The sequence below is a fragment of the Eleutherodactylus coqui genome, chromosome 2 (genome assembly GCF_035609145.1).
Source record: "Eleutherodactylus coqui strain aEleCoq1 chromosome 2, aEleCoq1.hap1, whole genome shotgun sequence".
Lineage (NCBI taxonomy): Eukaryota > Metazoa > Chordata > Amphibia > Anura > Eleutherodactylidae > Eleutherodactylus > Eleutherodactylus coqui.
Window position 1 is genome coordinate 216436821 of NC_089838.1, and position 14168 is coordinate 216450988.

A 14168-nucleotide genomic window follows, 5' to 3' on the forward strand; every position below is an offset into this window, starting at 1 on the left:
CAGAAGTGCTACATCAAATATCAAGGAACAATACTAACCTCCAACCCAGCCCACCTATTTTTATGTATGGGTAGCAAAAATATACTAACTGCTTATATTCTACTCTATATTGTTTATATCCTACAAACGGTACCAATTGAAGTGCCTAACCTTTTCTTCTCCCAAATGCATCAACTGTTCAGGAAGTTTGTCTGGGATAAATATAAACCATGCTTGGCATTCTCATATCTAACACAAAAAAGACAGAAAGGAGGGATGGGCATTCCTAATCTATTCTTATATTAGAAAGCGATTCACATTGCAAGATGGATCTCTTTAGTAGACCCTAAATTGGACTCACCGATGATAAATACAGAAAAAGACCTACTCTGGCCAGACAAACAAATTCTTCTTTGGTCAAATGAACTCCTCCTGAGTAAGTTCATGACATTGAGCCCAATCACAAAAGGCACAATCAAAGTGTTGAGGATGCTACACCAAAAATCATGAAACCCCTTCTCTTTGCCACCCATGACTCCTGCATACTTGATTCCTTCCATCCTCGTTAATAGACCTCAGATTTGGTGGGCCCCTGGGCAAGACTGAGAGACCTTACTATCCTGACGTTATAAAAGACACTGCAACATTTGATCAAGAATACTTTAACTCACATGTTCCCAGATATCCTCCAGATTGCCTTGGGAGGGCAGACTTTGGCTGCTCCTTGAGGAAATTTCAGAAGACCTGCCATAATAAACTCAGAGACCCTTTGTGGTTGGAGACCTACCTAGCCCTCCCCTCACACCCAAAAAGATTGGTAACACATTTATACAAAGGCTTGGTTTTACAATCCTCTTCAGATAGACCTTGGTTCCTCAGGGAATGGGAAAGGGAATTCGGAACTACCTCTAACAGAGAAGAGGCTGCCAAGAGTCTAAGAAGTTCCCATGGTTTCTCCAAATTTGTGTGCATCAAGGAAAACCCATACAAAATCATCGCTAGATGGTATAGAATGCCAGTCTCTATGGAAAAAGTAGAACCTGGGAAGTTGGCCATCTGCTGAAGATGTGAATACCAGAAGAGGACACTCCTCCACATATGGTGGCATTGCCCGATGATCAAAGTGTTTTGGCAGTCAATTCTTGAAAACATTAATAAGATATGTGGAACACCTAAGAACCTCACACCAGAGGAGGTCCTATTATGGAAACCCTCTGAGCAATTTATACCATCAAATGAAATCCTTAGCTACCACTCTATTATCAGCCACAAAATTACTCATTCCCCTGCATTGGAAGATGAGACTCCCTGAGGTTTTTGTTGTACTTCAATTAAAAAAAAGATTTATAAAAAAAAAATCTGTACTGAGCATATCCAAAGGCAAGCATGCGTACCATCCGCAGTACAGATGAAGAAAAAGAAAGCAGGTACGCACAGCCTAAGACTGCCCCACAAATAGAATTACAAATAAGTATAAATTATAAGCGGCACTCATTTTCCCTTTCTTGTTTTTTTGACTGCTGGTTGGTGTTGGATAGATATAGCTAATAGAGATGTATTACAAAGTGGCAGACGTGTGAGTTTCCCCCATTTAGGTTAATTTAATGGCGTATTCTTGGTATAGAAGCCTTTACTAGTCACTTTAGAATAGTATGTGCTGTAATTGGTGGAACGCTGTACCAGATGTTAACTTTGTATTCCATACATTCCATTTTCTGGATGTACATTGTACTCTACTGTCAATCAGTTTATGCTAAAATCCCTCCACCGTACACCTAGTCTGCTAATTGTTCTAAGTATTAATAGCATTTCTGTTGTACTGGGAGCTTTACTTAAGTTCCTACAGACTTGTCAAATCGGTGACCCTGGGGATTTAAACATGTACAGTTTCCTTCCAGTGCCCAAAGGAAGCTTGCAGGATAACACTGCTTGATATTGATACATTTCTTCCTGCTCCATTTTTATAAAAATATCTAGATTAAGATATTTTTCTTACTTTTCCAAAATGTTCATTTGATCTAGAAGGAAGAGATCAATGCTGCCATCTGCTGTCCTGGTAGTGGTACATCCACATCGTTATACATGGGTTATACATGCAGACTCATGTATAACCTAATCAAAAGATCATGGTGAATGTGTAAAGACAACATGTTTAGACTAGAGCAGCGCTGATGATTGATAGATGATGTGTGCCTTATAGTAGTAGTTCTTTTATCCAGGAAGATATACAAATATTCGTGTAGACAAAATATCTACACTCTGAAACCAGTAGGACTAGTAATATCTGCAGAAGCACTCTACCCAAGTTAGTTTTACCCTAAAGCACAATAATGCAATACAGGATATTTCTGTTTATTTATGGCAGGGGGTACTGTGTTCTATTAAACAAAAAAAACTTCTGACAACTCTTAACTATTCTGTCTCTCCAGCCTGCCACCACCCCCACCCAATAACCTCCATTAAGGGAAAGTCACTTTAACCACTTCATAACCGCTAATGCACCTTCTTTTCTGACCTCCCTAATGGGCTTTAAACTTGCACAATCATCTTTTTCAGGGCTTATTTAGACATGCGTATATGGGTCGGGTTTTCACGCCCAGCCGATATATGCTGCCTGTCTCTGCAAGGAAAGGAGGTGGGACGGGACAGGAGCAGTGCACTGAGCTCCCACCCCCTATCCGCCCTCTCTCCACCCCTCACCACTATTTGCAATGGGAGGGGTGGGGCAAAACTTAGCTCTGCCCCATCCCGCCCCTCCCATTGCAAACAGTGATGAGGGGCGGAGAGGGAGCTGGAGCTCAGTGTACTAGCTCCTGGCCAGGCCCGCCTCCTCCCCTTGCAGAGAGGGGCATCGTATATTGGACGGGCGTGAAAAGCCGACCAATTTACGTCTGTGTGAATAAGCCCTAAGACGGTGGCTTGACTGACTACTGACAGCCAGCCTCTTGCTGCAGTAACTGCCTGGACATGAGAGACCTCAGATCCTGGCACATTAACCCCTTACATGCCACAATCAATAGCAACTGCAGTATGTAAGCAAAGTATAGGGCAACTGTTACACATTGACACCCATAACACAAATGCAAAGTATCAATGAGTTTCCAAGGCCTCTCTGTCTGCCATGTAACTCTGCCAATTATGTACCACCTCTGGCAGAGTCTAATAGGCTGCTGTTATAGGCTTTGTAGAACGTTTTACATAACTAATGCAGTGTACTATCCTAGCTATAGAATGATCACAACTTCAAGTCGACTTGAGAGACTAAAAAATTGTGTAAATAAACCGTTTCATAAAGTTCAATTTAAAGAAAAAAACTGTTTAAAAAAATACTTAATTTTTCCCCACAAAATACATTTTAAAGGCTAATATTAAAAAAAAGGTTTAAAATAGCACGTAATAGGTATGACCCAGCAATGGAAATATTTTATTTATCTCACATGGTGAATGCCGTAAAAATATATTTTTAAAAAATACTGCCAGAATTGCTATTTTTCGTTTGTGCGCTTCCTAAAATTTGCAATCAAAAACAATCCAAAAGTTTCATGTACCATAAACTGCTACCAATAACTATAACTTTTCCCGCAAAATCAAGACTTCCCATAGCTTTTTCAAAAAAATAGAAATGTTATGGGCTTAGAATGTGATAATGCCGATTCAATTGTTTTTCTTTATAATCAAGTTTTTTATGTACAAAAGTAGTAAGAACATTTTTAAAACCTATATAAACTTGGTATTGCAGTAATTGTGCTGATCCAGATTATTGGCTGGGCATGCATAAAAAAATAACATTCACTCATCTGTCTTCAGCCCCCTGGGCCACCGCTAACCAGCTCTGCTGCCGGAAGTCAAATGACTGCTGCTGCTGCCAATTTGAGGCCACAGCATCACCTTCTGAACTACAGATGTCAGCACTCAAATCCTGAGGGCAGCAGTGGTCAACTGACACTAAGTAGTTAATATTGTTTCTCCCCCCACCTCCACCCAGAATTAGCCACTTAAAAATACTGTGCCTCCAGCCTCCTCACCTCACTCTCTGGCACCCCTTCAGCTAGCTGTCAGGCTATGCAACTTCCTGCACAGCATAAGTGGACTTCTTCCTTCTGCTCATTGGCATTGGAGGCGGGGGGAAGAGTCGGGCTATACTGTGCAGTGAGTTGTATATCCCAACAGGCAGCCGGGTGCACAATACTAGTAATAAAAAATCAACAAAGAATTCTGCTCACCAGAGGTTCGGGGGAGGGGGTGTATATTTAGGTGAAATTTTCTGGCACTTGGGGCGCTGCAAAGACATGGCAAAGGCGGTTTCTGGGCTCTTCTGACTTATGGTCCAGGTTGCAATTGCAACCCCTATGAGCCCTATACCTACACCACTAGTCTTTACTGTATGTAGTAAAGGGCTGGTGGATTATTGCCAAACCCTGTCAGTATCGCTGGGAACACTCCTGCCAGCTTGTGCGAAGGGGATGTCCTAAACGTTGGTGTGGGCCCACGGGGAAGCCTGATGCTGAAGAGCTAGCATGAATACTATCACTCTGCTTTACTTCAGTATACTGGGAGGAGGGGGCAGAAGATTTGATAAATAGGAGAGACTGGCACCAGTAGCAGAGTTTGCCGTGTTACTATATGAGGCGCTAGAAGTGTCTGCTCAGGGTGTGTGAGCAAAGAAGGCCTAAAAATGGCCACTGTGGACTGTGGCGGTGGGCTGTAAGAAGAGATCGAAGGATGGAGAGCCCAAGAGGAGTGGTGCAATGTGGCTCAATGCCCTACCGTGCGACTTACACACTAACCCTTGTAAAACACCCATTAACGATCTGCCACTTAGAGATGCTCTGACAGTCATCTATCCATCACAACAAGTTGGGATCTTTTCAAAGTCACTCAGATCATTACACTTGCCCACTTTTCTTGCTTCCAATACTGTACATCGCCTTCAAGAAGTGACTGTTCACTTGTTGCCCAATATAACCCATTCCTTGGCCGGTGCCATGATCTTAAGAGTGTCAATATTATTTGCTTCACCTGTTAGTGTTTTTTATATTATAGCATAAACCATAGCTGACAGAGTAACACAGAATACTGTATTTCAATCCAAAAGAAAGTTAAGGAAGGACACATCTCTAGGACCTGTAGGATATTTAATTTCATAGGAACAGGTGCTGGAGGGTGCCAATGAGGAAAATGGTGATGGAAGCTCACTGGTTCAGTATCAGGTAATGGACTCAAATCCGTGAAAGTTCTTAGCTTGGCCATGTATAGCATTTTTTTTACTATTGACCCTGCCCTTCATAAGATAGCCCATTCTTCTTATATACTTGCCTTATATTATTAGTGGATCGGCATATTTTTGGCTCAGTCACATGATCTCAGCAGCATTGAGTTTATCTTTTTTTTTTCCACTCATGTCATGTCCTTTGATGCTGGTTTTCATTTTAGACATGAGTGATTCAACCTTCTGTGATTGTGACTAGAGATGAGCGAACGTACTCGGATAAGCACTACTCGTCCAAGTAATGTGCTTTATCCGAGTACCTCTCCGCTCGTCCTGAAAGATTCGGGGCGCTCCGCTGCTGACAGGTGAGTCGCAGCGGGGAGCGGGGCAGAGCGGGCGGGAGAGAAGGAGAGAAAGATCTACCCTCCGTTCCTCCCCGCTCTCCCCTGCAGCTCCCCGCTCCGCAGCGCGTCCCGAATCTTTCAGGACGAGCGGAGAGGTACTCGGATAAAGCACATTACTCGGACGAGTAGTGCTTATCCAAGTACGTTCGCTCATCTCTAATTGTGACCACACATGCCCAGACCACCATACCCACTCTCCCTATTCCAGTGCATAGCAGGTGGTACTTCAGCCCGATGGCAGCTGGAAGGAGATTCCTCCAGAATCTACTGCTGTAAATAATGCAACCATGTGGTGGTGATTCTCGGGGGTAGCCAAATATAGACAAATGGTATGTGGGGGGGGGGAGCTTAGGAAAGTGTGGGGAGTTGTCTAACGAGGACAATTCCTTTTAAGGCTTATTATGTTGCAATGAAAAGACTCAACTATATCAATTCATTTTTTTGGAATGAGAATAAGAGTAACCAACACATTTGAACATTCCTTCCATGCATCAGGCCACCAAACTTTAACTTTGAATGGAAGTCATTGGTAAAACATATATTGTATCTCTTTTATAGTTCCTTAATTTCTTTATATATGCCGAAAATCAATGCTTATCCTCTCAAGTACTATCAGGTGACTTAAAAGTAATCCGTAAATGCCGATGTTGACAAAAGCATTGTATCCGTTGCATTCCTTTCAGGAAAGCAATTATAGAATGCCATGTTTGTATATTCCGAAGGTCCTGACAGTAAATTCTTTGTTACAAGTCTTTTGATTGCGCTGTTCCACAATCTGGAGAGAAAATCGTACGTTATAGATCTCATGTGTCTTTTTCGAGTTACAAATGGCATTGTTATCTACTGTAGTGTTTTCTGGAGTAACTAATGATAAAAATTAAAATGCTAATACAGCACTTAACCTGGATTAACTCTGCGACTGCTGCTCACGTGAGAGATCGGTAGAAAAGGTAGTGAAATATGTTGTGAGACTGCATTAGAAGGCATCAATATCCTTGTATCCAGAGGGAGCGAGAAGGCAGAAATACTGATGTGATGGCCCGTTAAACAGTAATGTATTCTTGATCTGATCTGTGTACGCCGTAATCCCTTGCCCCCTCCAGCCTTTTTCTATTGATTTTTATCATCTTGTGTCACCATTGCACTGATGGTCTTTTTGTTCCCATCAACATTTCAGGATGCATTAAAGATTTTATTTCAAGATAAGAACATTTATTGTCTAAGATATTTGGTAGCAGAAGAATCGGTTTACCAGTTCCTCGCCACCTCTGTTTGTTTTTCTGTGCTGTGATTGCTTGGCGGACAAGTCATTCTCACTCTTCGTATGGGCTGTGGTTTGTGTTAGTCTAATACAAGGCTCTGGAAGCACATGGTCAACTTTGGACATCATTATACAAGTCGCATATAAATGTAATCTACGTAAAAGGTTAAGACATTTTGGAAGTATATTTAATTACCTGTCTTTTACCTGCCCTGGGGTTAAACCATATAGTCCAGATCTGCATTCACATTTCTATTAAAAACTAGCAGAACTGTGAATTCAGCTCTGGCTAATACAGGCCGTGACGTCAGCATCAGCAGTACTGTGGGCTCTTCATCAATATCATTTTTATAGTCCCAGAGAACCAATGGCAGCAGTATTTTGATAAGTATATTGTATTAGTGTTTATAAGTCAAAACCAAGAAAATCTAAAACATGAAAGAGGTGCAAATCTTTCCACTAGACGATATTGCTCTTGGGAACATGCGATTTCTCTGCATTTGTGCGTTAAAAACGCCTCGCATCAATTTAGGGAAGTAGCGATCCTCTGGTACGGCTGAAACCGCGCGGGAGGATCTGCAAGTGTATCCCATTGTATTCAATTTGAAACTTCACATTGTACTCGCGTGCAGTTTGCATGCCATGCGATTCTTTTGCCGGCCCCATTGAAAACAATGGCCGATGTGTTGCGAGGGAATGTCTAAAAACAGGCCATGCCACGATTTTTTTCTGCATGCTGTGATGCGGGAAAAAAATCGCTCATGTATATGACCCCATTCCAAAGAATTGGGTTCATATAGGTGTGAGATTTGTGTGTCTCGCACTGCACAAATCTTGCATGATTTTCATGACTGTGTGAAAGTGGCCTTGCAGTTTTGATTAGGTTTTCATGGTGCTTTACATCTATTTATGGCCTCTTTCCAACGAGCGTATATCAGCCGGCCGTTTTCACAGCCGACCGATTGGATTCAAATGCATCAGATCAAATGGCCGTATTCTTGAGATGTAAAAGCACCCGGCCAGGCCAATATAGTACCGAGCGTTTTTACCTTGGGCCCAAAAGATAGTCCTGCAACTGTCTTTTGGGACGGACTACATTGGCCGCTGCATGGGCTCCTATTGGAGCCTATGACAGCGGCCAAAGATAGGAGGAAGTTTAGCAGCATGGCTGCTAAACTCCCTCCCTCTGCTCTCCTCCACCCTCGCAGGCTCACCTCTGCTCTTCTCCCCATTGGCTCTTTGCAATAGGAGGGGGCGGTGCGGAGGCGAAGCTAGGCTACACCCCCTCCCTGCCCCTTGTCTGCAGCCAGCAATGGGAGGAGGCAGGATGGGGTGGAGCTTATCGCTGCCTCCGCCCCACCCCCTTCCATTGCAAAGAACGAGCAGGGAGGAGAGCAGAGGTGAGCTTGCGAGGGGGAGGGAGGGGAAAGTGGCAATGGCATGGTGACCTCAGCGTATATGCGCTGGGGTCCATGCCGTGGGAATTGCGCACAAATGGTAGATTTGTTCGCCCGTTCACAAGCTTCTAGGTCCCAGATGGTAGTGTATATCGGCCAGCCGTAAAAACGCCGGCCGATATACGCTTGTGGGAAAGAAGCCTATCTTTGTTAATAACACAGCAGTCAAATACCTGGTGGTGATCAGTAGAATTGCTCACAACAGCCCACATTTAGCTTTAGCATGAAGCATTTGGTATAAACTAAACAAACAAAGAAAAAAAGCATTAAATGACATGCAACAAACTTACGCTAAAAATTGACTTTTCTTGTCACTTTTTATATTTGAAATGGGAAAGAAAAGTGGACATGGTCTCTTAGAAAAATTTAGCTGAAGCCACATTTATGGCTGTCCTCATGTCAGTGTTGATGGCTGCATAGCTCTGCAGCCAGGGTCCCACTGACTCCAATTAGGTCTTTCTTGTGTTTATACTCACCACCATTCCCCATAACTGTTCTCCTTAGGCCTCATGTCCATGGGGAAAATCGGGCCCGCTACGGATTCTACATGTAGAATCTGCAGCGGGTCCCTCCTGCCCCGCGGACATGAGCGCCGAAAATACAAATAAATGAGAATAAACTTACCTCCGATCCGCTCCGTTTCTTCTCTTCGCGGCGGTGTCATCTTCTCTCGTCGCGGCCGGATCTTCATTCTTCGGCTCGGCGGATGTGCACGATGACGTCGGTGACGTGCCCCGCGCATGCGCCGGGCCGAAGCAAAATGATCCGGCCGCGGCTGAGAGAGGATGGCGCGGCGCCGAAGAGAAGAAACGGAGCGGGTAAGTAAAATGTGATTTTTGTGTCCCGCGGATCCGGACGGCTTCCATAGGCTTCAATAGAAGCCCGCGGGAGCCGTCCCCGCGGGAGACCCGCATGAAAATGGAGCATGGTCCAGATTTTTTCATGCTCCATTTTTTTTTAAATCACTTTTATTGACGATCCGCGGGTATTTATCTACCCGCGGGTGGTCAATGCATCCCTATGGGGTGCGGATTCGCGCGCGGGAGAAGAGTTAAAATCCGCTGCGGATTTTAATTCTTCTTTTCCCCGTGGACATGAGCCCTTAGATTCTGCATGGATATTTTGGGATGGAAGTCTTGTATTCTGCTAAGGGTGCGTTTCTAATGGTTGATGGGTGCAATGTATAAATATCTAACAGTTGATTAAGAGTGTGTGTTTTTATGCTGCTTAAGAAAGTAGACCACAGTTCACGAAACACGTTGTGTCTTCCTAACAAACCACCTATATTTACAATGGATTTCAGTTTTGTATTCCACGAGCCTAACCAACAGAGATTTTGTATCTTGCTCTTGGGGTAGTTCACACCAGCAGCTTTACTCATCGAGTACTGAAAATGAGATGTTTAATAGTGTTATGCCTATAGCGTGACACTATCAGGTGAGCCTCCACCTATTGTTGTTTCCACATTCTTCTGGGGCGTACTCATGCTATATAGCGCTTATTCTTCTCTTCTATTTATGTGAGCCATATCTTTAGCTATTATAATATCAGAGGCCTCAACCCACCAATTAAAAGATCTGAGGCACTAGCTCACCTTAAGAAAATATTTAAAAATGGATTGCACAGCCGTGACTAGTAAATAATGACCTTCCCATTCCCCTCTAATTATGTTAGGAAAACAGCATTCAGGTTACATACGGTGGATTTTTTTACATTGTTTTTATTGTTATGCTTAATCAATTTTTATTGAAAATATTTTTTTCTTACAAAATCCGAAAGCTCTGTCGGCTTTCTTGTAGTCCTTAACACCGACAGAGCATCTCTTGATCCTGAAGGGGCTTGAATACCCCACCTCCAGCAAGCAATTGCTCTTATTGGTTTACGAGCATTGCCTCAGCCAATCAGAGCTGGCGCTTGATGAACCAATCATAGCCATTCATTGAATGGCACCAGCTAGGTGAATATAAGATAGCCCCCGAAAAATGTATATTAGACAGGGTCATTTTTTTTAGGAGAAACACGATATATATAATTTCCAATCCACTGTCTGACAGTCTGACATTCTTATTGAAGCCTGTACAGCTCTGATATCGGGAGACGTTCAGCAGGGTATTCTTACTGTAAATTACTGGCCGTTCTGCTGTCAGGGGCCTCTCCAACATGTCACATACCACAGTACTGGCTCTAGCCAGCATATGGCGCCATTGTATAATGGCAGAAAGAGAAAGCCCCCAGGGAAACCCTGAATCGAAAATGGATTGCAAAGGGTTAACACCTATGGGTGTGGCAGAAAGTGAGATAAAAGGATCTGCCAGCCAGATTGAGATTCTGTAGACTGAGCCTAAGGTCTGGCGCGGACCAGTCTGGACCCGTCCTGCGTCTGACAGAGAAAGATGCCCTCTAGACACCACCTGCGGGTTTGTGAGCTCTGGACATTTGCGGACATTGTATGCTGTATATGCTGTTCTGTGTGAAGTTGAATGAAACTAAAAGGCACCAGATTTAAAAGAATTCCAAGTGTCGAGAGTGTTTTCTATTTGTGTGGTGCCCATGTCCGGGCTGAGAGGTAAAGAGAGAGGTATTGGAGGGTAAAGAGCAGCACTATAAAAAAGTCCATATAACAAAATAGTACCAGCATACCTCAATTTCGGGTCATTGTATGAACTTGAAAAATACAAGGCACTATATGTATATGTATATATATATATATATATATATATACATACATATGATGTAGATCAGGGGTGTCAAACTCATTTTCACCGAGGGCCACATCAGCCTTATGGTTGCCTTCAAAGGGCCGATTCTAATTGTAAGACAGTAAAAGTGAACCCCACAGTGGCCCGATTGGTAATAAGGTCCCCCATAGGGACCAATGACGCGCACCATTCTGCGCATTACACACGCGCTCCATTCTGCGCATTACACACGCGCTCCATTCTGCGCATTACACACGCGCTCCATTCTGCGCATTACACACGCGCTCCATTCTGCGCATTACACACGCGCTCCATTCTGCGCATTACACACGCGCTCCATTCTGCGCATTACACACGCGCTCCATTCTGCGCATTACACACGCGCTCCATTCTGCGCATTACACACGCGCTCCATTCTGCGCATTACACACGCGCTCCATTCTGCGCATTACACACGCGCTCCATTCTGAGCATTACACACGCGCTCCATTCTGCGCATTACACACGCATTCCATTCTGCGCATACACACACTCAGACACACACCATTCTGCACATACATACACATACACACACAGACACACACATATACACACAAGGATCTCACCCTGCAGCTGCTCCTCCTTAGCGTTGCTCTCGTCCCTCCAGAGATCATGCTCTCTGCAGTCTTCTTCCCTCCTCCGCGGCCGTTGTCAGTCTGCTATTGGCACTCCTCTATTACTGTCTGCACTAGACAGTACAAGCCGAGAGAAGATCGCCTACTGACAGCAGCACGGAGGAGTGAGGTAACTTACTGCATAGCTGGCGGGCCACAGAAAATGAGGCGGCGGGCCGGATTCGGCCCGCGGGCCTTGTGTTTGACACCTCTGATGTAGATGTATATCAGTATCTGAACTTTGGTCCCTGACGTTCCCTGAATTCAGATTACACATCAAATATTGGTATATTTATGCTATTCTGCCTTCTCATTATGTAATAAAGAGTTAGCTAAGGTTTTCGCTGTCTTGCTGGTATCCCATGTGTGTCTAAAGTGGTGCATGTCATTGCACACATTATGTTTTAAACATTGTTCCTGCTCTGTTTGGGCAGCAGCAATTGTACATACTTTACAAAATTTCTAGAATTGGGACAAAATCACATAGGCCCAATCTTGTGTGTCTTCCTGTTTTTTTGGTTGAAAAAATTATAGTTTATAGTTTTTCTTTTTTCCTTTAGCCCAATTAGATCATGATGATGATGATGATGATAAAACAGGCATGTCACCATCCAGAGAGGACAAACTCAGGCACATGCACAGACACTCAGCTGGGAACTTGAAGGCTATCAAGAATCCAAGTGTAGACCAAATCAGCTCAGTGGGAGAAAGAATAGATCCTTCACTGCCATTAGAGAGTCAATTGTAAGTACTGTACCACTAATGTTGTTACTGAGGCACAATCAACAGAGATTTAATACTAACATGACTGACCATATAATATAAATGGTCAAAATGAAAAAATAAATTGCAAGAAATTATCGGTAAAATAATAGTTTGAACGATATATTTTGTTTGTTTGTTTCGCTACTTATTTGTTCTTTTAATGTACAGTGAAACCTCTTTGAAAAGACTACTGAAAATTGCAGTGAGAGATAGGTTTCTAGACTATTGGTATTCTCTAGACCAGAGGTCCTCAACTCCAGTCCTCAGGGACCACCAACAGGTCATGTTTTCAGGATATCCTATGGTAAGAACACCTGTGGGAATGTCTGAGGCACTGATGATAATTACATCACCTGTGCAACACTGAGGAAATCCTGAAAACACGACCTGTTGGGGTCCCTGAGGACTGGAGTCGAGGAACACTGCTCTAGACAGTAGTATTCTCAGAGAAAAAGACAGTGGGTATGCAGTAAAAGAATTAAAAATCACAGAATAATCTGGTCTAGAGTTGATCTACTCAAAGAGGTAGACTTTTGAAGTGGTTGCACTGTATTTATTAAGTCCTTAAATTTTATCTTGCTAAAAATGGTTGTTTTCGACTTAGATTTAATATTTAAAAAATAACCTCTGGTCCTGGGACAAAATTTGTCCCAGTCCAGAAAGAGGGGAGTGTTATTACTTGCAGCCCTCCTTTTATGTAATAGCTGGTGTGCAACACATCTCCTAGTTTTCAAAATGGCCATAGCGCTTCTTGACTACTCAGTGCACACTGTACATTGTTTATTGGTAGTCGATAAAGGCCCATTTAGACACAACAAGTCGCTCAAAAGCAATCTATTGAGCGATAAACGTTGTGTGTAAATGTGCCCATCTTTCAGTTTTCTGTCGAACAATGGATTTCAGTTCGGCTTGAAATCCATCATTCAGCAGAACAGCTGCTAAGATGGACTGCACGCTGTGTTCTGCTCGGAGAGAGCTGATTACAGCTGATTACATTGTCTCAGCTGTAATCAGCGCAGCAGAATAAAGAATTTATTCAGAGAACAGCAGGTGGTCCTCTGAATAAATTCAGCTCACAGCAGCTCACAGGCTACTAATTGGTACTAATAGGCATTAGTACCAATTAGTAGATCATACATCTTTGTGTCTAAATGCACCTTTACTCTACATGCTGCTCTTACTGACCAGTGCTGGCCAATTAGAAAGCAGTGTGAAATGTCTTAGACTACCAATGTACAGTATACATTGGTAGTGAGAGGAGCGCTGTTGCCATCTTGGGTGGATCTATGGCACACCAGTACACAGGATGGCAGGTAATATTACTTTTGTGCTATCACTTTATTAACATGCATTATTTCATAATGTAATTCTATATTGTATTGATGAACTATCATCAGATACATGATGCATCTGACCTGATATTTTCAATATTTTGACTGTGAAGTTTTATAAATGTTTATGAAGGAGCCAAGATGTTTACCAACAAGGCTCTCTTCACCTCATCAGGTCCTTAAAAATAGGCAGGATCACTTTAAACACAAGGACAGCATTATTTTGATCAGAGCTATAAAGCATCATGTTTGCTTGATATCTTTAGGCTGGGTTCACATGGGACGGAAATCTAGTGGAATGTCCACACGTATAGTTCAAGAGATTTCCACAGCAGAAAAGCTGGTTCAAAACCCGCGCCATTTGATGTGGGTTTTGAAACAGCTTTTCAGCCTGTACTCTGCTGTGGAAG

General features: G+C 43.1%; 1 protein-coding gene across 2 annotated transcripts in view; it reads left to right on the top strand.

Moving 5' to 3' along the window:
• Positions 1-14168, top strand: part of SHF (Src homology 2 domain containing F) — a 317699-nt gene that overhangs the window by 250804 nt on the left and 52727 nt on the right. For both annotated transcript variants that reach the window (XM_066592477.1, XM_066592478.1), the window contains exon 5: positions 12223-12406. In XM_066592477.1, coding sequence (XP_066448574.1) covers positions 12223-12406 — 184 coding nt within the window. The remainder of the gene's footprint in view (positions 1-12222; positions 12407-14168) is intronic.